Consider the following 23,573-nt stretch of genomic DNA (forward strand, 5'->3'; position numbering starts at 1 on the left):
CAACTCCCTCAGCAAGTATCATAAAATACTGTCTTGTGATGGGCAGTCCTAGCATTGAAGTCCCCTAGGATGATAATGTTACCATCTCTAGAGAACTCCCATATGTCATCATCCAAGATAGAAAAGGGGGACTGTCCTCTTGGTCATGCATATACTGACGTTTTCGAGGGAAAGTAGCAAACAGCAATGTAGAGATATCTGGCTGTCTCTGCTCTCAATCTCAACCACATGTACCTGGCCTGCTCATCCTTGTGGGCTATATGTATCAATGGTTGCAACTCTTCCCTGATAACACTGCCACTCTAATTGCGTCTCTTGTCTGCAGGCTGTCTCCCATCTGTATCCATTGATGTGAGGCATAGACCGCCCAAGGGCCTGATGTGTCTCAAAGTAGAAAATGATGTCTCTCCCAGTATGTCACGTGACACATCCCAACCCTATGTGTCCGTGGACAAGCTACACCATAACAGGGTTTCCGTCCAAGTCTAATCAAGTTAGATTAGGAGTGATTTGGCACTTTTGTGAGTCTATTCGTAGACCGTGCATGCCCAGTCACTCATTGTAGATGCATATCCTCTGGTTGCATAAGCACAAGCATAAGCATTTGCATCAGATTCCATCAGAGTCAGTTTGGGGATTTTTCAGATGACTTTATCCCTTTTTTCCCTATTTTTGACATTTTTCACTTATTTATTAAGTGACTTTTGTTGGGTAGTCAGTAGGGCAAATTGGGTAAGTTAATTTTTTAAGCAAACCTTAGTTAGCACAGATTGGCAGATGAGCAAAGAGCACAACAGGCTTTCCCAAGCAGCAGGTGTTCCCTCCTTCTCAGCAAGAACCTCCCCATTCCCTTGGCGAGGCCCCCACCATCAAGCATAGCGTTTTCCATCACAGAGCCTCTCCCCCTCGCCGGCATTACCAGATCAGCCATCACCATCACATGGACTGCCCTAGCGTTTTCCATCCCTGCTAGAGATCGCCAGCACTTGACTAGAACCAGCGTTTTTGTTACATGATCAGATCAGCGTTTTTCCATGGTACTAACGCCAGGACAAACTCAGCCAAGGCAGCGTTTTCTTCACAGCATTGCAGCAGGACCTAATCGCCGGGTAAGAGGTTTTCTCAGCACTTGATAAACCTGCGGTTTTCAGCCAAACACACTCTGCTGTCCAGCGTTTTTCAGCAAGGAAGTTTCGCCCAGAAACGCAGCCAAAGGCCTTGTACAGCAGCCTTTTTCCCTCATCTACGCGACCCGATCAAACAGCCATTTTCAGCCTTGAACAGTCCAAGAAAACAGCAATCAAGAAGAGCCCAGATTTCAGCCCAAGTCGCCGTCGTCATCACCGTCGTCGTCATCGGCATAGTCCCATTGCATCAGTCCATTGCATCTGCATTGTACGCATTTGTGCAATCAAGTTAGACCACTCTCGCCGACGAGAGTGGGGCCTTCGGAGGAGGGTTTACAAACCTCTCGGTGTCGTATCTCTTCTCTCTCCTTCTCTCAGTCTCAGTCACTTGCACACACAATCCACTCACTTTGTTCGTGATCATAGCACTCTCCATCAGACGGAAAGCTCTCTCTTTCCATAAGAACTAAAAGGAACCTTGAGCAGTAAAGATCACTAATCTTGAGAAAATACAACATTCATTCCGCTGCACCTAACATTGGTATCAGAGCCTTGGAAGTGTTCTGCATTACTCAAGGAAAGAACCACAAGAACCACAAGAAATTTTTTTCCTTGTTGCGGTCGCACGAACCCAAGTTTCCTTGGGCGTGGCGATTCCTAATCGTGTTTTGTTGAAGAGTGATAGGAATCCCAAGAAAGAAGGGCTTGTCCAGCCTCCCCTTGTGTCTCTTTTCACTCATTGAGAGCGGACTGTGCACTTAGCGGCCGGCCAATCAACGTGAGGTGGGAAAAAGCAACCTTGGTGTGAGCGCAAGGCCGCCAAGGGGTGCGCCCGCAGAAAAGGGTAGAACTCGGGTGAAGAGAAGATCCTTCTCCAACGCGATTTGCAAGCGGAAGAAACCCTCAAGAACCTTAAGAATCTCAAGAACTCAAGACCCAAGTTCCTCGTGAACTTAAGAACCAAAGATTCCAGTGCATGGTCGTCACCCGAAGCGGCATGGATACTTCGCATTCAGGTGATGAGCATGAGAGAGGCGACGAAGGATTTTCCCCACCAGGAGATTTTTTCGACCCTCCCCCTTCGCCATCTACGCCACGAGTTGCCCTCACTCCTATGGAGATGATGATCAAGTCAATGTTGGACATGATGACACGAAAACAAGAAGAACAAGCGGCAAAGACCCGTGCACAAGAAGCCAAGGACCGCGAGCGCGAAAAACAAAGCGACAAACTTGCTGCACAACAAGAAGAACATCGACTTGCTCAGGAACGTGAGCGCATTGCAATTGCCGCAAGACAAGAAGACCAGCGACTTGCCCTCGAACGCGAGCGCATTGAACGCAAAGACCGCAAAGCAAAAAGGGACGCCGAGCGAGAAGCTCAAAGGGAGATTCGTCAAGAAGAGTTTATTTCGCAAGTCCTAGCCTCGAAGGCCGAATCACCCAAAGATCGTGGGAGTTCGTCAAGTGGTGCAAGCCACGAGGCGGATTCACACAATCCAGTCACAAAGAAGTTGACTTTCAGTAAGTATGCTACTGTTATTCATTCTTGGTTGCATCAATTTAATGCTTATTTTGCGACAACTAAGAAAACAGGCAATAGCAAAGTTTTGACGGCAGCTATGTACCTTGCCGGTGATGCCATCAATTGGTATCAGGCTTGGCAAGAGGCACAGCTAGCCGCATACCTAGAGGCAGCCGACGATCTCACGCCCCTCTCTTTTAGTTGGGCTGATTTCCAAGACAAGCTCAAGGCGCGGTTTATGCCACCTCAGTACCTTGCACGACTAAAGGACGATTGGCGAGCTCTCAGGCAAAACGGTACGCCGGTTATGGCTTTCTCTAATCGGGTTTTGCAGCTCGGCACTCAATTACGCAAATCGGATAAGAAGCGCAAGGAGGTATTTCTTTACGGATTGGACGAGTATATCAAGTATGATGTCGAAGTACTCGATCCACCCGATCTCAACAAAGCGGTAGCCATTGCTCTCGCCCACGAGATGAAACACAACAAAGGAAAGCCTAAGGAAAACAAGACTTCTCAAGCAACCCCGCAGACTTCTCAGAACACACAGAATGGTAAGAACGGTAAGAATGGTAATTCTTCTAGCCCTTCTTCCTCTAATTCCTCGGAAAAGAACTCTAACAATGAATCTAAGGGTAAAGCTAAAGCACCGGCAAAACCTAAGCTAACCCTTGATGAAAAAGCTTCTCAAGGAATTGTAGGAGGATACATCACGGCTGAAGAACAAGTGATTTATGCTAAAGAAGGTAGATGTTTTCAATGTCACATTAAGGGTCACATTAAGAAAAACTGTCCTAAGACAGTCACACCTAAAGAACCAAAGACACCTGCAACTACCACAAACTCTGTCACAACACAACCTTCATCTTCTCATGACTCTGACACACACATTGGTGAATCTCTAATGAAGTGTTATGGTCATGTCAAAGGACAACGTTTTATCATATTGTTTGATCCAGGTAGTATGCATGATGTGATTAATCCCCCTGTTGTTAAAAGAGCCTGCCTAGAAGTTAGTCAGAAATCTCCCATCGAGGTTTCTGGCTTCGCTCCTGGTATGGACTCTCTCATCACGAAGGAGTGCCTTGATGTGATGTTTACCGTTCAACAAGCCTCGTTTAGTAGGAAATTTCTTGTGTCTCCTCTCTCAGGATGTGATATGATTTTGGGCATGAAGTGGTTTCGTGAACTGAACCCTCTCGTTGATTGGGAGGCTCTAACTCTCACTTTGCATGCCAAGACAGATTCCCCCCTCATCATTCATGCTGAGGAGGGCTTGCATTCTTTGCCTCTCATTTCGCATGTGCAGGTAAAGCGTGAATTATGACGAGGAGCACAAGCGGCATTCATATATGCTGCCTCGGTTTCCCAGAGCATTCAGGCTCCAGGTAAGTATTTGGTGTTGTTTACAAAGTTTAAACATCTCTTTTTGCAGGATGATCTTCCACCTCGGCTTCCACTAGAGCGGCCGGAGGATCATCGCATCGAGCTTGTGGAGGGAGCGCAGCCAGTCAGTAAGGCTCCTATCGTTTGAACAACTCACAGGAGGAAGAGTTAGAGCGACAACTCACGGAGTTGGTGGCTAGAGGATTCATACGTCCTAGTGTAAGTCCTTTTGCTGCTCCTATTTTGTTCGTTCGCAAGAAGGATGGTTCGTCTCGTTTGTGTGTTGATTACAGGGCATTGAACAAGATGACCGTCAAAAACAAGTTTCCGATGCCCCGCATTGAGTATATCTTGGATAGGCTCAATGGGGCAAAGGTTTTTAGCAAGGTCGATCTCAAAAGTGGATACCATCAGGTACGGGTATTCAAAGGCGACATTTTCAAGACCGCCTTTCGCACCGAGCGATGGCAATGGGAGTATATTGTTATGCCTTTTGGATTGACAAGAGCCGTGGGTACATTCAACTATCTCATGGTAGGTCGTTTCGGCGACATGGTAGGTGTATGTGTGTTCATCTTTTTAGATGATATTCTCATTTTTTGTGCATCGTGGGAACAATATGAAAGAGATGTTGAAAGGGTATTAACTCGTTTGGATGAGTGTCAGTTGTACATTGCAGCTAAGAAGTCTGGATTTTTTCTTACTGAAGTCACTTATCTGGGTTATATCATTTCTGCAGAAGGCGTCAAGCTAGACCCCGCGAAAGTGGAACAGGTTCGTAATTGGAATTTGCCCAAAACTGCATATGATGTGCGTTCTTTTCTTGGGTTATGTCAAGCATATAGTTCGCACATAGATAATTTTGCACGCATTGCTGCACCTATGACTGATGTTTTGAAAGGGGTAAAGACTCGCCGTCAGCGGTAGACTTGCCCGAGGCAGCCATTGAGGCTTTCGCAGCTCTCAAGGTTGCGGTGACAGAAGCACCGTGTCTTATCCTTGCCTCTTGGGATGACCCCTTTGAGGTATGGACTGATGCGAGCAATGTCGCCATTGGCGCTGTGCTCCAGCAGCATGGTCGCCCCGTAGCTTTCCTTAGCCGGAAGCTTAATAGTGCGGAAAAGAATTATTCAGTTTATGATAAAGAACTTTTGTTTATCATTCACTCTCTTAAGACTGACTCTTAAGCATTGGAAGCATTTTTTGTATGGTAGAGAGTTTACAGTGCGCACAGATCATCAAGCCCTCAAGTGGCTCCAGTCTATGCCTAGTGTACATTGGAGTGATCGCCAAGCGCGGTGGTCACAATTTTTTGAGCAATTTGGTGGTTTGATTGAGTATGTGCCTAGAAAAGCTAACCCTGTTTGCAGATGCGTTGAGTCGCAAAGGACAGATTTTGGCTCTTGAGTCAAGAACCACATTTTCTATTCAGGGTGAGTCTTTTGACAGCATGAAGAATCAGTGTGCGGATTCGGAGTTTGGTAAGTATCGGTTGCAGGCTCTTGCTTCCCAAGGGCCTAACAACTATTTCATTCGTGATGGATTGTTATTTTTTCGTCAGCGTCTATGTGTGTTGTCCTCTCTTAGGCCAGCCATATTGCATGATGCACATGACTCTCTCACGGGTGGACACAGGGGTATGAACACAACATTGGAAAAGATTGAACGATTTTTCTATTGGCCTAAAATGCGAAAAGATGTGTTTAGTTATGTCACACATTGCACTATTTGTCAAAAAGTGAAAGCTCCTCGGGGTAAGCAGCAAGGCCTCTTGCTTCCGCTGCCTATTTCCGAGGGACCTTTCCAGGATATCTCTATGGATTTTGTGACTAACTTACCACCAAGCCAGCATTCAAGGAATACTCAATGTTTAACTATTGTTGATCGTTTCAGCAAATTCTGCATGTTGATTCCTTGTAAGGCCATGATTATTGCACAGGATGTTGCACGATTGTTCATAAAGCATTGGTACCCCCTCTGTGGTTTGCCAAAGTCCATTGTTTCAGATAGGGATGTTAAGTTTACGTCCAACTTTTGGCGTACACTTTTTGAAAATTTTGGCACAAAGTTGAATTTTTCATTCGCTTTTCATCCACAGTCAGATGGTCAAACGGAAATTTATAATCAGTTAGCTTTTGATTTGTTGAAGTCGTATGTTCATGATCAGCAGTCTCAATGGGAGCTCTTTCTCCCATTGGTACAGGCTATTCTCAATGATTCCTTCTCTTCTGCTTTTGGTCGAACTCCGTATGAGGCAGCTTTTGGCCGCCGATTCCAGTCATTGTTGACTCGATCGGTCAGTCAAATGACTGATGCCAATGCTGAGAGTCAGTCTTTGGATGAGATTTCTGAGAGTGTGAAGCTTCGGCTCAGCAAGGCTCAGGAATCTTATTCACGACAGGCTAACAAGCATCGTCAAGAGGTCTCGATCAAGGAAGGAGATTGGGTGTATCTACGGATTATGAAACAGCGTATTAAGCAAGTTGGAAAGAAATGTCCTAAATTATCTTTTCGTATGTATGGTCCTTTTCCAGTCATCAAAAAGATTAATGAGGTTTCAATGAAATTAAAGTTGTCTAACTCCTGGTCAATGCACAACGTTTCCATGTTTCTTGGTTGAAAGTGTTTCAGGGAACACCTCCAAAGGACGTTTCGGAAGAAGAAGAACCGGAGATCATCGATGAAGCAGAAGTCATGGAGCCGGAGCAAGTCTTGTTGCATCGGTTTCGCCATGGTTCAAAGAAACAAGTACGACAGTATTTTTTGAAGTTCAAAGATCGAGGAACCCATGAAGCGGTGTGGGTAGACGAAGAGTTCTTCAAGGATTACCCAGAGTTGTTGGCAGACTACAAGGAAGCCATGCAGCTCGGTACTAGTACCTCACTTTAAAAAAGAGTGTATGTCACGTGACACATCCCAACCCTATGTGTCCGTGGACAAGCTACACCATAACAGGGTTTCTGTCCAAGTCTAGTCAAGTTAGATTAGGAGTGATCTGGCACTTTTGCGAGTCTATTCGTAGACCGTGCATGCCCAGTCACTCATTGTAGATGCATATCCTCTGGTTGCATAAGCACAAGCATAAGCATTTGCATCAGATTCCATCAGAGTCAGTTTGGGGATTTTTCAGATGACTTTATCCCTTTTTTCCCTATTTTTGACATTTTTCACTTATTTATTAAGTGACTTTTGTTGGGTAGTCAGTAGGGCAAATCGGGTAAGTTAATTTATAAGCAAACCCAAGTTAGCACAGATTGGCAGATGAGCAAAGAGCACAACAGGCTTTCCCAAGCAGCAGGTGTTCCCTCCTTCTCTGGAAGAACCTCCCCATTCACTTGGCGAGGCCCCCACCATCAAGCATAGCGTTTTCCATCACAGAGCCTCTCCCCCTCGCCGGCATTACCAGATCAGCCATCGCCATCACATGGACTGCCCTAGCGTTTTCCATCCCTGCTAGAGATCGCCAGCACATGACCAGAACCAGCGTTTTTGTTACATGATCAGATCAGCGTTTTTCCATGGTACTAACGCCAGGACAAACTCAGCCAAGGCAGCGTTTTCTTCACAGCATTGCAACAGGACCTAATCGCCGGGTAAGAGGTTTTCTCAACACTTGATAAACCTGCGGTTTTCAGCCAAACACACTCTGCTGTCCAGCGTTTTTCAGCAAGGAAGTTTCGCCCAGAAACGCAGCCAAAGGCCTTGTACAGCAGCGTTTTTCCCTCATCTACGCGACCCGACCAAACAGCCATTTTCAGCCTTGAACAGTCCAAGAAAACAGCAATCAAGAAGAGCCCAGATTTCAGCCCAAGTCGCTGTCGTCATCACCGTCGTCGTCATCGGCATAGTCCCATTGCATCGGTCCATTGCATCTGCATTGTACGCATTTGTGCAATCAAGTTAGACCACTCTCGCCGACGAGAGTGGGGCCTTCGGAGGAGGGTTTACAAACCTCTCGGTGTCGTTTCTCTTCTCTCTCCTTCTCTCAGTCTCAATCACTTGCACACACAATCCACTCACTTTGTTCGTGATCATAGCACTCTCCATCAGACGGAAAGCTCTCTCTTTCCATAAGAACTAAAAGGAACCTTGAGCAGTAAAGATCACTAATCTTGAGAAAATACAACATTCATTCCGCTGCACCTAACACAAAAAAACTATCCTCAAAAGCTCCCACATTAAGGCGCAGAGTTCCATTGCAATTCCAAGTAGCAACTTTGAGTGTGGTCCCATAGGTCTCGCATCGTCATGTGGAGCGTCGCTCCAAAATTACGACTTTTCCATCTCGGTAAAAGACGATCTTACTTTTTCCCTTCCTGCTCTAATCTCCGGGAGTTGCCCCATTGGAATCAGATCCGATGCAACACAATACGACTCAGGCGTCTTTTGTAATTCTCCAAATGTGTCTTGGACCACCATCCTTCTCTTGCTTTTGCTTCTACTTTGATGTTGCACAATTGTTATAGCAGATATTTACTTGATTTTGAAATTTGGCCAGGTGTGTATAAATTAATGGGCAAGGCCTAGTTGTAATCAGATTGCATTAGGGAAGATATGAACCCCAAAAGGGCCCTTTAGGGTCAAACATGTTTTTGGAATATACTCTCTACACCAATGCGAATGGGTTTGTGGCCATAGTCCCACAAGTTTATGCATTTTTTCAAATGGCCATAACTTGAGCATATTAACTTCAAATTTGTTGGACAATAGTGCATTTGGATCACACTGTGGAGCGCTTTCCATAGATATGTAACATGATATAGTTTTGAGGTACATAGATATGGGCTATCCGTGCCCCCCTTTTATGTCCTATTGCTGACTGAAATTTGATTGGTTGCTCTTACAAGGCCCCTTTGGGGTTCATATTTTTCCTAATGGACTTTTGTGTTGTCACACAAAACAATTGTAATCTTGACAGTTTATTGATATATTATTGCAACAACCTCAACATCATACAATTGGCACAACTGCCAAAAAAAAATTAAAAATTTGTAGAATGATAAATTACACAAGGTTGATGTCACAAGCCAGTAGATTATGGTTTGATGCTTGAGATGGTGTAAAGACATCTATCTTCAAGTAAAGAAGGTGACGTCACAAGCCAAGACCTCAGTGAGTATATTATGAGGGTTACCTAGAGTAAGAGAGATGGTGCGGAGCTTGGGGTGAGTGTTAGATACCAAGCTGAACACATGGGTCTCCTAGATGACTTCTCACCTACGTTCGTCATTGGTAGGACAATGATCATTGTTCGTTGCAAAAGTCTGTCCTCTTTTTCGGTGAGTTTATGAGGTCTTAATTTGTTGCATCGGTAGTACTGTAGTACAGTTAAGATATATTCAGGTCAAGTATGTCTCAGGTGCTTTTGCTTGCTTACATCCTTGAAACACGAAACACAAGTGTCAGATGTGGTATTTTGGATGCCTGATGTTGTAAGAGGCCTTTTGAACATTGTGGTTCATTTCGCCAATAGTTTTGAAAACTTACTTAAGTTTGCCTTGGCAACAGATACAACTGTACCTCAGGTGACTGAAGATAGCAAAATCTTGTTGAAGGGCATGGTTTATAAAGAGCTTGAGGTTTGTGTTAAACTCCCTTACCTTTTTAAGAAGTTTTTTTCATCTGTTTTTTTGGGACGTCATCTATACTGCTTGCAGGACTGGGTGACAAGTTCTGGTTACAAGAGGAGTCAAGCTCTAATGCTATGGAGATGGATGTATGGAAGCGGGAAATGGGCACAGCATGTGGACAACCTGGATGGTAAGAAGTATATATGATGTGTTTGCTTTCCCCTATGCAACCAACCTTATGTTGGCCATTCTGAAAAGAGGATTGCATAGACTTTTGGTGAGACTGTTGATTATTCTTGCCTTTTTGGCTGCTGATTTGCTTCTGTGGTTGCTTAACGTTTTTCGAACATCTTTTATGGTTCCTTCATTTTTATTTTTCAGTGACTCTTTAATCTTGGATTTGCTATTGTTCATGTTTGAATCCATTTAGCTTTCACTGCCGTGTGCTCTTTATCTCAGAAGCATTATAGAAAAGAGTTCATTTCATCTCTGCGGAAAATTTCACTATGTCTTGTAAGAATGGAAGACCTATCTTGCTATTCAATGACAGTACAGATTATGTCAGATATGCTGTATGCCAAGTTGCTAAAACTTTTTTCCTAAGAAAGTTGCAACATATTTCTGTTTGATGTATTGAAGTTTGAATCTACAATATTTTGGAGCACCACCCAGTATCCACTGAAGCTGCCAGATGGTATGAATCAAGAGCCTTTTCTTCAAACATCGTGTTTTCAGATTGAATTGGCCCTCTCTAGAGGGTATTCTTTTCAGTGAAAAATCTCTCTGTGTAGGTAGGGGTTATCCTCTTTTTTATTTGATAAGTCTCAGTTGATATGTCTTTTTCAGTGAATAATCTCTCCCTGTAGGGCAGGGGTTTTTAAATCCCTTTTCTTAGTTGTTAAGTCTTACAATGATGCTCAATGATACTTTGTTTGATTGGTATATATATTCGTTCGTGGCTTTGTTACAGTTTGATGCATGAAAACTGGTAAGGCTTTCATCTCCATGATGATGGATGGAATGTGAAATGTTCCGCTTAAAAAGCATATGGATTCAAGACCTTTTTCCTGGGGTTTCTCAACATTGTCAAAACAAGCCGCACAAGTGGGCATGCGTTTTTTGCTTAATGTTGTGGTAGTGTGTTTGAAGCATATTTGAGGACACACAGATGGCTGATGTTTCTTATTAGTCTGGATTTTTTTTGAGTTCAGGATTCAACAAATCCTTTACAGACACACTGCGTGATACTGCGGAATTTAATGCATTGTCTTGTGAAGAGACCCGAGTGGCAGCAGACGGAACTAGAAAGGTGATTATTTGGGTTGAAAATAATTAGTATTGAACACTGCCTTCTTTGCATGCACTTGGGGTTTTTGTAAATCCTTCAAAGCATTTTCTTGCTATGAATTTGCGTTAATGATAGGCTGTGGCCATTGTTCTATTCGTTGCAGATGATTTTCAGCGTAGGTGGTAGTGACCGCATTGAAACAGTGCTGATTCCAGGTCCCCGGAATCGAGTCACAGTTTGTGTTTCAAGCCAAGTTGGATGTGCAATGAATTGTCAGTTCTGCTATACGGGCAGGTACTAGTATTAATTAATTTTGAATTGTAATTAGAGTTGCATAGCATAACTTTGAGTACCCATCTGTTGAAATCCCTAAAGATTAGAGAAAGTCATGCAAGTTGTTTATGCTGACTTTGTCCCTATTTTTTCAAAGGACAGGCACTCGCAAGTAGTACCCCTTTATGGAAGGGCATAATATCATTTTGTCCTTCTAATGACGTAATATCACAAAACTTGCAAGTCAATTTTTGTAATGAGGCAACATGTTTGGTAAAGAATATAAGAACGCATTGAGTTTATTGAGGTGTATCGGTAGAATTTCTGTTACAAGATCTTGTGTCAGTCGAAACATTCTCTACACTTATGGAAATACATGACGATTAGAAGACACTTCCATTTTACATACTACTTTCCCATTTTCAATGCTATAGCATGTGAGTGTTCTCCCCTTCCATTGGTAGGTACACTATTTTACTTGCCTTCTCTATAGAAGGGCAATTTTTAGACAAACCCTTCTAATGACAGATTCATAATTTTTTTGACCTTAATACGATGGAAAGAATGCTTTAAGAAGGGTAAATGTATGTCAAATCCTGTCACAGCGTCAGTGTCTTTGATATGTGTCTGAATCTAGGTCTCCCCCCCCCCCTCGGTCACCATGTGAAAGTGGCAAGGACGCAAGATTAAACTCAGGCTATGCTTTCACTGCTCCACCTAGTCAAAGCAGTCATTACAGAAGACGAACTATTATGTATAATTAGGGCTTGTGGCTTCTACCTAGTCACTAGTCAACAAAATCTGTGTTTTTCATCTAAACAGGTGAAGTTTTCACATTCCAAACCGATGCATAACATGCTCTGTGCAATTTTTTTCTGTTTTGTAGAATGGGTTTGAAAAGAAATTTAACAACAGCGCAAATCGTCGAACAGCTTGTCATCGCTCAGCGAAACTGTGCAGTGGAGATGGGTCTGGTTACAAATGTTGTTTTTATGGTAGGTATTCTATACACATGAATGTGGTTTAAGGACATCATTATGTTTTCATTTTCCAGAGTGGGCATGTCTCATTTAGTAACGGAGTGATTGAATGAATTGCATGCACGTGTTGTAGCCAGTTCTTTGATTCCCTTGTGCTCTAAAAGCAGTAGATATGTCTGAAGTGAAATGGTTGGAATACATTGAGCTTGAAGTACTGAGTATATTGGAAAAGCTTCTCCGTTTGGTGTAGATACATGAGCAATTTTTACTTTAAAAAAGGTCCCGAGTACAAGGAATCAATGTGAGAGAGAAAAATGCTGATAGAAAGAAAGATTACTAATGTCTCTTAAAGGCCAAAGTCATACATTAGACCAGAATAAGGTGCAACTGATGATGATATCTCTCATTATTAAGTGACAAAAACTGGGGAATAATCCTAATCAAGTCCTTAGGTAGACCAGAAAATGCAAAGCTTCTGAATGACTGTGAAGCTGTAGGTTACAATTGGCAATCTCTAGGAGTAGTCTCTGCTAGCAGAGTATCTCCATCAAGGATTGGCTTGAGAGGGAGAGAGAGTTGAGTCGTCATACGTCACAATTTTCAAGCTGTTGTTGGTGTACTTCAAAGATCATCCACTGTGGTGTGCAATATGTATGTTTTAGTATTTATATCTTTTTTGGAAGAAATTTTGATTGCTAACCAATGACCAACAGGCTTTTGAGTTCATGGAAGCTTGAGGGCTAACCGTAAAGATGAGCCGAACAAAAGGGATCTTCTCTTGCACAAATGGTGTAGGCTTTTCTTGTTGGTGCTTAATGATGTTTCGTGTCCGTGTCTCCACCCTGTATGGAGTAGCTATTTCCTGTTGCTGTTGTGTCACCATGCTATTGGATTTGTTTCCATACTTGCAAAAAATTTATGATGATTTTCCTTTTATTTTGTATATATGTGGCCTTAATTTTATTTTTTTGTTGACATCATTGCGGTTTTCCTACTTTCTCTTACTTTTCTTCGATCCTTGGTTGAGTATTGAGGCAAGCGTAGACTGTTCCTAGCATCACTAGTTAGCTTCTTCCCAGTATATCATTGCTGTATCTTAGAAACCTTTTCCCTCTATTGCGGACCAGCTTGAACACTTGCTGCTTGGCATCATTCCTTCTTCCTAATATATAGAAATGGTATTTCGAAATCCTTGTTCGTGGGGGAAGTGGCATACGTTGATTTCTATCGTTTGTTGGCCTGATGGCTGCTTCAGTTTGCAGGGAATGGGAGAGCCTTTACACAACATTGAAAATGTGCTAAGAGCTGCAGAGATCATGACTGATTTACATGGCTTGCATATCAGCCCTCGAAAAGTCACCGTATCTACGAGCGGCCTTGTGCCTCAGCTTAGACGTTTTTGTAAGGAGTCCTCTTGTTCGCTTGCAGTGAGCCTCAATGCCACAACAGATGAGGTACGCCATGCTTCATAATCATTTTCACTTGCTGTTAGTTTGCTACTTCGTTAATTTTAGATACTTCAATATTGTCTGATGTGCTGGTTGTGATCCCCCTTCCAAAACCCAACCTACATACATACACAGACACCTCTTCAATATTGTCTGATGTGCTGGTTGTGATACCCAATCCACCCATACACATACACCTCTTCAAAACCAATTTCCTGTAGGATGATGATGAATTACATGAATTTTAGGTGAGGAACTGGATAATGCCTGTCAATCGGAAGTACAACTTGGCTATGCTGCTAGGGGTACTCAGAGATGAGCTTTCAGAAAAAAAAGATTTCAAAGTCTTCTTTGAATATGTTCTACTGGCAGGAATCAATGACAGGTGTGTACAACTTTTTCTGTTCAAGAGCACATGTTTGTAGTATGAAGAATCACAAGCGGACGCACATAGTACATCTTTTACATGGGCGCATATGCACAACCTGCTGAGTGCTAAGAAGTCCATATGTTATTATGTTCTCCCTTTTTGGTCTTACAGTATCTCAAAAAATGAGGGTTCATTGCTTTCATGATAAGAATTCAGTGGGTGAGCCTTGTGCATACTTCAAGTCCTTGTAGATTTTCTAGAGCACCAAGAGATACTTTGAATTCTGTAAAAGCTACTCTAGGTTCTAACTAGGAATCAACTCTATTTAGATTTTCCTTCCTTGCTTCTTTAGATCCATGCAGCTGAAGAGAAGCTTATCAAGAATACCTGCGATCGGAGGGATCAGAAAAGTATTCTTGATTAAGATTCTGTTAAAAGAAATGCACATGGATATGTGCCATCTTTCAAGATGTATTGGGAGCAATAAGGACAAGTACTTGGCCGTATTAAACCCTTCTTTAAAAGCTTCATTTAATTGCTTGAGAATCTCTTCTTGCTGACTCAAACTAACCCATTAATGGGGCTGATTTGGAGAAGAACTGCTTGGTACCAGGTGAATCCTATGATCTTACGGGTGTTGAGGTAACTTATTAGGGGGATACTTAGTGAAACAACGATTACAGTTCTCAACAGTCTTAGTTTGGCACTCAACAAGACTAGAGAATGGGTTTTGTTTGGACAAATTTCTCTTTGGCAAAGATCAAGTAACTAGAAACACACTTTTATAGTTCCTTCTTAAGAGGAATGTTGCTTACAAACGTGATTTGCCAGTTTGCCATCAGCGTCTACCAAGTAATGCTCGGCCTCAACTTGAAAGTTAAGGTCTTTCTAAAGCCAAGAATTGGGTGAATCTTGTAATGCCAAGGTGTACCTAGAAATATCATAGCCAGGTAGCGGGAGTGCCCAACAGGTAGCCGGTATGGCGTGAGGCGCAAACAATCTGCAATACTGAGAGAGATGTTGTTGTTGATGGAACTGGGATCCATAGTTGGTAGGAGTTTCGAAAACAGAGAAACAAAAATGGGAAGCAACAGGAGAAACAGAGTTTTGGGCCCGAGATGAAAGGGAGAAATGTGAAACTCCTTGTCGCGACATAAGAAGAGTCTCCCTTCATCCGTGAAATTCTTTAGTTCTACAAGAGAGAGATTTTAATCGTTATTTAGATTGAGCTTGCTCTTGGAAGGAGAGCTTTGTGTTGCTTCTGCAATTCACTGTGTGTCTCGGCCGGTATAGATTGTGCTCTTGTTTATGAGGATTCGCTATGGAGTGTAGATCCTCAACAATAAGCGGTAACTTCGTTACTCTTTGAAGGGTGTCATGTGGATACACCTTCATGCTCTTCGAAAGTAAGGGTTCAAAGACCACATTAGAACTTTTTCATCTTATATCTTCATGAAGGGAGTTTTTGAAACCGGCTAGCCACTTGAATGTGCGGTGAAAGCACTGTAGCAATGCCAAAGCTGAATATAAATAGCTAAGTAGAACTTGAAAGAACCCCTTACTCAAGACGCCAGAGGGGCTGAGGTCCCTCTCACAAGCACTCGCCCATTTGGCGGTTTTTCTTTCTTATATTGATGAGCAGTAGTGTACAATTACTGTATGAGCCCGCTCATTGAATCTCCTAACAACTGGCACGCAGGCCACCTGCTTATAGCTCCTGGTTACCACAAGCAACTCCAAAAGAAACTACTATTCACCATTCAGTGCTCCAAAAAAGACAAAATAGTTTCAATAGAGATTTTTAAAAACGCCAGAGTGGCTGGCTGCCATGTTAGCATCTCGGTGGCGGTTCATCACACTGCCATGTCAGCAGTTCTGTATGCTCGCCACATCAGCAGATCAGGCTGCGATCTGTGTGTGTCTCTACGTGATCATTTCGTTACAACCCCCTCCCCCCCCTCTTCTTCCCTTCTTCTCTCCCCTCCCTTCCCCCCCCCTTCTTCCCCCTTTTCTAAGAAGATTATACTTGTCAAAACTGACATAGCACAAAAGTTTAGTAGACACAGACACAATGCATACATGGTTTTTTTTTCAAAAAAGAAAATCTTTCTATTAAATTCACCTCGAGGGCACAAACCCTAAGGTAAAATTATATTAAAATAATACAGAGAATCAACCATAAATGGTATCACCAAAAGATAAAAATTCAAGGCAATCTAAGATACAAGATTGCCTCAAATCAAGGCTAAGAATGGGGATTAAGCCTAGATGACCTCCTAGGCTTAGAAGTCTTTAGAGACTTCTCCTCAGCAGACGTCTTAGCAATTTCTGCCAAAGAAGGGAAATGCCGCTCATAAGCTGAATTTATGCCTCCGGAACTGTTGCTGCGGAACTGTTACTGATGCCCAAATTAGAGCCCTGAGAATCAGGTGGTGGATCATGAAGAGGCGTTAACGAAGTATCTGAAGAGGGAAGAGAAGTAGGAACTCTGTGTCTATACACAAGCTTTGGAGCCTCTATCCTCTGAGCCCGTCGTCTTCTTTTCTTCCCCTCATTCCTCCTAGCTTTCTCTGCTTCACTTCTTTTCCTTGCAGTACCAACTTCCAATCCCCCATTTGCATGAAGTGCCTCTTGTTTTGATGCGCGTTGCCTCTCATTAAGAGATATCTTGTGATGGGTATAAGCTGCAGCAACATGGCCTTTCCTGCCACAAACAAAGCAGTGACTGGGAAGACCAATGAAGAAAACTCTCCCCTCCATGGATTGTCGCGGGAGAAATGAATTGCGGAGGATTCTTTACCAAGGATGGGAAGAGCACCATCCTAATGGAGATTGTGTGATCCTCATCTTTGGGAATCACAACATATCCAACCCCAAGGCCCATACATCTCCCAATTTCATTAACATGTGGAGTGTATTTTGGAAGAAGTCCTGGGAATCTAGCTGTAACTGCAGCTCCACCCTCAAGTCCATTGAGGTCCATTCCCTATGTCCATCTGGCAAGAAAATCTATGGCAAAATGAAAGCCCACAGGGCTTTGTGCTAAGACCTCCATGGCTTGATCTGTAGATTCGAACTGCACCTTAAAGAAGCCTCTCGCGAGAGGGGAGACCATTACAATCTTTAAACTGACATGTAAGAGCGAAGCCTGAAAATAGTCCTTCAATAACCTAGCTGAACATGTACTTCCCACCACTTTATAGGCCAAAGAACATGATTCCAGACTCATAGTAGATTTTTGAATGGTGCGTAAGGTGTTAGAATAGAGATGAATACCAAGTGCAGAAGTTGAAGGGGGGGTTCGGAGGGCCTCTGATGGGTCTCGTGAAATGGCTCCTCAAAGAGGAGGGTCCAAATGTGCTGCCTTCTTCTCTTTCACAACCTCCGAGCTTTCCATCTCAAAACAGTCCTCACCCACAAAGGAAGAGAGAGAGAGAGAGAGAGAGAGAGAGAGAGAGAGAGAGAGAGAGAGAGAGAGAGAGAGAGAGAGAGAGAGAGATGAAATGAAATGAAATGTTATATTAACGTCTTCAAAAGGCCATAGTGACCTATGAGACCAGAAAGTTACAAGGTGGTGGATCTGATACAAAGTCAGAGTAACAAAATAATCTAACAACAGTACAAAACAAAAATATATACTATGGGATCCTAGATTGGTTGATGTGAGCTAAGCAAAAAACTAAGCAAAAATGGGCGGCTTGTTGGGATAGCTGAATCACAAAAGATCTAGCATCGGTCGTTTGCGGATCTCATCAATTTCCTCCATGGTTAGTAGTCTGACCGGGCGTCGTGCATGCCTGGCCAGCGTGCTCCAAATCTTTTGACGTAGCCTCCGTCGATGTTGTGTAGTCCTTCGCAGTCGTGGGCGCCTGGATTTCCCCAGTTCAATCGCTCGGTCGATCAGTGTGCCTTTGGTGTGAGACGAGGGGGAGCTCTGCTATGGGAGTGGCTCTTGTGTCTGTCTCGTGTTTGTGCAGCTCGAGCAAGAACAAACCCAGGCATCTTTGATCTTTGTATCCCATTACTCTTGAGAGTGGTCCAAAACCCTCTCTGAACAAGCAATGGAAGCGGCTTCGTATCTCGTAGTAGACGGGGCAGCGGCATGTATAATGCAGCTCAGTCTCAGGTTCCATGTCACACAAGGGGCATGTCCTGGCCTCTGCTGGTACTCCATTGTATCTCCCAGTTTCAATCCGCAGCTAGTGAGATGATGTGCGTAACTGGCCAATAGCACATCGTATCCCATGAGACAAGTGGGTATCCATGTATCTAGGTCTCGTCACAAAACCATCTTCCGTAAGTTGGAGAAGGTGGTCTCTGTAGAAAGCCATCTTCGTGCCCAATTCTTGTGCTGGTTGTATCCATGTCCTCCTGGTGTCTAGCTGGGTCAGGTCTTGGCGGATGAGCTTGGTGATCTCCGACTGTGTAAGAATGAGAGATGGTGCATCCAATGCGTACTGGAATGGTGGCAGCTTGTCTATGCTGAACCCATGCGCTTGAAACCATGATGTCATCTCCGCGTACCAGCATGTTGTATCTCCTTGTATGGCTAACTGTCGAGAGGACTCAAGTGCTATGCGGGCATATCTGTCTCTGGGAAGTTCCCATGTGCTGTTTATGAAGGAGACTGATCTGGTGAGCGCCTCCACCACTAGTGGGGGGGCCTCTAGCTCTGCTCGGATAATGGCCCGTGGTACTGATGCCTTGGCTCTAATGAGCCGCGAGATCATAGAGATGAGAGGTTTCTCCATGTTCCCCCATCCGTCTGTGCGACCCGGCCTCCCGTGGTGATCCAATGAAGGTCCCCATATCTCAGCCCCATAGAGCGATGCTGAAGCCACCAAGATGTCAAAGAGCCAGAGCTTCGTCCGGGGCTCCTGAAACTGAACCTGCGAACACATCCTCTCCAATCTACCCCATGCTGCGTGGGCTCTAGTCAGTCTGGTCTCTGCTGCTCTTCTGAGTGAGAATGTAGGTCCGCTAAAAACCACTCCAAGGTAAGTGTAAGTGTCTGTGTACTCCACAATCTCCTGGCCGTATGTGAATGTAGGTGCTGATCTCTTGATCCACTGTGGGGTGGTATTAAACACCATAACCTTGGTTTTACCAAGGTTGACAGACAAACCACTTTCGTGGGCAAACGTATGCAAAGCATCCAATTGACGTTGCATTCCCTCTAGGGGATTCGGAGATCAACACAATATCATTAGCATATAACAAAAGTGGAAAACATGTCCCTGCCAGCTGTGCACCTTTATCCCCATCATTGTCAATGTAGTCAGAAACCTCATCCACATACATAACGAAAAGAGTAGGAGAGAGCGGGCAGCCCCGCTTCACCCCAATAGTGGAGTGAACCGGTGTAGAGAGTCCTTCCGGGGTGCGTACATGCCCTACTACTGATCTGTACAATGCCATGATCCCCCAAATGAGCTCTGTGGGTACTCCCATTTCCTGTAATCTACGCATCAATCTAGCTCTGGGTACTGTGTCAAAAGCTTTGCGGAAGTCCACAAAGCTACAATAGATCCGTCTCCCATGAGATCTGCCTTCCTCGATGATGGCGCTGAGTGTCAAGATATGGTCAAGAGTAGAGAAGCCTCTCGTGAATCCTGCCTGCCCAGTTGCACGCATTCCTTCCCTCTCTGCCCATCTACTCAGTTGTTGCTCAAGAATGGATGCATACAACCGTGCCAGTGTGTGCCCAATCATAATAGTGTGATAATTCCCAGGCTCCATGGGGTCTCCTGACTTGAAGATAGGTACGATCGTAGATAGGCTCCAAGTGTCTGGTAGGCCCTCACACATGGCACGGTTAAACATAACTACTAGAAGCTCTGCTAGTAGGTCTTTGGCATGCATGAAGTGCTCAGCGACTAAGCCATCATGATCATATGCTCTCCCAGTCCTCATCCTGTCAATAGCTTTCTTCACCATCTCAGCGGTGAAAAAAGCACATGCGTGTGGGCATGGGTCGGGGGGGTTGGGGAGGGGCGGCTGTCCAGGTACTGTGTACAAAGATGATGCGTACTGACCCAGGTCTCTGTGGAGGAAATAGCGGGGGGGGGGGGGGGGGGGGGGGGGGGGGGGGGGCTGCTCATGAAAGAGCCGCCACGCCTCACGCGAGTCCTGACTCAAGAATAGCTGATATAGATCCTGTTCGAGTCGAGCCAAAAAAGCCCTCTTCTTCCGCTGCACTAGGCGTTGGAAGTCAATATGTGACTGTCTATGCGTCACGTCCCCCAAAAGCACCTCCCTATGAAGTCTGGCTCTAGTCTGGCGGCAGTCCTCATCGTACCAGCTGTTCTGAGGCATGCTCCCTAATCGGCGGCTCTGCTCAGGCTGGGTGTGTGGGTATGCTTCTGCTGCTGCCTCATGTAATGTCTGTGTCAGTATAGTAGTTAGCTCCTCCAGAGGTCGCCCCGGGTCCTCAGTGCATAGGCGTCTGTAGATCCCGTCCATGTATACAGAATCCGTCTCCCGTGTGAATGTGTAGCGAGTGGGGCTGCTACCCGTGGCCTGTGTGCTACACTGAATTGGAAAGAGATGGTCATCGACACCTGAGCATGATCTACTGCTACCCCGATCGGTCTGGGCCCAATTGTGAGATCCTGGATACTAGAGATGAGATTGGGCTGTGCCATGACATAGTCCACTGTGCTGGCTCCATGCCTGTGTGGGAAGCATGTAAAACCTCCCGCAACAGGAAATCTCTGTAGGCCGTTCAAGATGGCCAATCCATGTGCGGTGCCCATGTCTATCAGGTGTCGCCCATACTCAGTATATTCCACATCGTGTGATAGTCTGGACAGGCCCATCTCCACGACATCTAGCTCTCTTAGCATCTCCTCTGAAGTATCATAAAACATTGCCTAGTGATGGGCAGTCCTAGCATTGAAGTCCCCTAGGATGATAATGTCACCATCCCTAGAGAACTCCCATATGTCATCATCCAGAATAGAGAAAGGGGACTGCCCTCTGGGTGATGCATAAACTGATGTACTCGGGGGAAAGTAGCAAATAGCTAGGTAGAGATATGTGCATGTCTCTGCTTTCAATCTCACCCACATGTACCTAGCCTGCTCATCCCTGCGGGCTATATGTATCAGTGGCTGCAGATCCTCTCTAAATAACACTGCCATCCCCCTGAGCCCCGCCCTCTGTGTTCTGAGCGTGTCTCCTGCCTGTAAGCTGTCTCCCACATGTATCCACTGATGTGAGGCATGGATTGCCCAGGGGCGTGGTGTGTCTCAGAGTAAAAGATGATGTCTCTTCCAGTAAAGCTATCCTCAAAATCACCTACATCGAGACGCATAGATCCATTACAGTTCCAGGCAGCCACTTTGAGTGTGGTCCCATAAGTCTCGCACCGTCATGTGGAGCGTCGCTGTAGTATTACCACTTTTCCGTCTCGGTAAAAAGCAATCTTGCCTTTTCCCCTTGCCGCTCTAATCTCCGGCATTACTTCTTGCATATGAGCGATCCGAGAGAGAGAGAGAGAGAGAGAGAGAGAGAGAGAGAGAGAGAGAGAGAGAGAGAGAGAGAGAGAGAGAGAGAGAGAGAGAGAGAGAGAGAGAGAGAGAGAGAGAGAGAGAGAGAGAGAGAGAGAGAGAGAGAGAGAGAGAGAGAGAGAGAGAGAGAGAGAGAGATGAAATGTTATATTAACGCCTTCAAAAGGCCAAAGTGACCTATGAGACCAGAAAGTTACAATGTGGTGGATCTGATTCAAAGTCAGAGTAACAAGATGACAAAATGACAAAATAAAATACTATGGAATCCTAAACTGCTACGTGTGAACTAAGCAGCTAAACAACTAGTTGGGATAGCTAGATCACAGGAGATCCAGCATCGGTCGCTAGCGGATCTCATCAATCTCCTCCATTTAGTAGTCTGACCGGGCGTCGTGCATGTCAAGCCAAAGTGATCCGAATCCTCTGATGCAGCCTCTGTCGATGCTGTGTAGTCCTTCGCAGTCGTGGGCGTTTGGATCTTCCCAGCTGAGTCGCTCGGTCGATCAGTGTGCCTCTGGTGTAAGGCGATGAGCTCTGCTGTGGTAGTAACTCCTCCGGGTGTCCAGTGGTAGCTCTAAAGAAGTCTGTGATCTATCTCTGAGACTGGCTAGTCTCTCCTCTCATGAGGCTCTCTCTGTGTCTGCGCAACTCGAGCAAAAACAAACCTAGGCATCTCTGATCCTCATACTGCATGACTCTAGAGAATGGTCCAAAGCCCTCTCTGAACAAGCAATGGAAGCGGCCTCGTATCTCGTAGTAGACGGGGTAGTGGCATGTGTAGTGCAACTCTGTCTCAGGCTCGATGTCACACAGGGGGCATGTCCTGGCCTCTGCTGGTACTCCGCTGTATGTCCCAGTCTCGATCCGCAGCTGGTGTGAAGATGTGCATATCTGGCCAATAGCACATCGTATCCCATGAGACAAGTGGGTGTCCATGTATCTGGGCCTCGTCACAAAACCATCCTCCGTAAGCTGGAGGAGATGCTCTCTGTAGAAAGCCATCTTCGTGCCCAGTGTCTGTGCTGGCTGTATCCATGTCCTCTTGGTGTCTAGCTGAGTCAAGTCCTGGTGAATGAGCTTGGTGATCTCGGACTGTGTAAGAGTCAGAGAGGGCGCATCCAATGAGTATTGGAAGGGAGGCAATCTGTCTATGCTGAACCCATGCGCCTGAAACCATGATGTCATCTCCCCATACCAGCATGCTGTATCTCCCTGCATGGCTAACTTTCGAGAGGACTCAAGTGCAAGGTGTGCATATCTGTCTCTGGGAAGTTCCCACATGTGGTGTATGAAGGAGACAGATCTGGTGAGCGCCTCAACCACTAGTGGCAAGGCCGCTAGCTCTGCTCGTACAATAGCACGTGGTATTGAAGCCTTGGCTCTAATGAGCCGCGAGATCATAGAGACCAGAGGCTTCTCCCTGTCCCCCCATCCATCACTGCGGCCTGTCCTCCCGTGATGATCAAGTGAAGGTCCCCAAATCTCAGCTCCATAAAGCAATGCAGAAGCCACCAAAGTGTCAAGAGCCAGAGCTTCGTCCGAGGCTCCTGAAACTGAACCTGTGAACACATCCTTTCCAATCTGCCCAATGCTGCATGGGCTCTGGTCAATCTAGTCTCTACTGCCCTCCTCAATGAAAATGCTGGCCCACTAAAAACCACTCCAAGGTAAGTGTAAGCATCTGTATACTCCACCTTCTCTTGGCCGTATGTGAATGCGGGCGCTGACCTCCTGATCCACTGTGGGGTGGTATTAAATACCATGACCTTGGTTTTACCAAGGTTGATGGACAAACCACTTTCGTGGGCAAACCTATGCAAAGCATCCAAGTGACGTTGCATCCCCTCCCGAGAGTCGAAGATCAACACAATATCATCAGCATATATCAATAGTGGAATCCATGTCCCTGCCAGCTGTGCACCTCTATCACCATCTTTCTCAATGTAGTCAGAAACCTCATCCACATACATACCAAATAGAGTAGGAAAGAGCGGGCAGCCCTGCTTCACCCCAATAGTGGAGTAAACCGGTGTGGATAGACCCTCTGGGGTGCGTACATGCCCTACTACTGACCTGTATAATGTCATGACCCCCCA

General features: G+C 45.0%; 1 protein-coding gene across 1 annotated transcript in view; it reads left to right on the top strand.

Annotated features, from left to right (window-relative positions):
* LOC147458948 (Radical SAM superfamily protein) overlaps positions 1 to 23,573 on the top strand; it is a 69,256-nt gene that overhangs the window by 28,238 nt on the left and 17,445 nt on the right. Inside the window, exons 2-8 of the mRNA XM_086510362.1 lie at positions 9,546 to 9,616; positions 9,695 to 9,797; positions 10,819 to 10,916; positions 11,059 to 11,189; positions 12,055 to 12,163; positions 13,411 to 13,602; positions 13,845 to 13,981. Of these exons, the coding sequence (XP_086366488.1) occupies positions 9,546 to 9,616; positions 9,695 to 9,797; positions 10,819 to 10,916; positions 11,059 to 11,189; positions 12,055 to 12,163; positions 13,411 to 13,602; positions 13,845 to 13,981 (841 nt within the window). The remainder of the gene's footprint in view (positions 1 to 9,545; positions 9,617 to 9,694; positions 9,798 to 10,818; positions 10,917 to 11,058; positions 11,190 to 12,054; positions 12,164 to 13,410; positions 13,603 to 13,844; positions 13,982 to 23,573) is intronic.

Source organism: Adiantum capillus-veneris, chromosome 4 (assembly GCF_014529385.1).
Source record: "Adiantum capillus-veneris isolate H3 chromosome 4, ASM1452938v2, whole genome shotgun sequence".
Lineage (NCBI taxonomy): Eukaryota > Viridiplantae > Streptophyta > Polypodiopsida > Polypodiales > Pteridaceae > Adiantum > Adiantum capillus-veneris.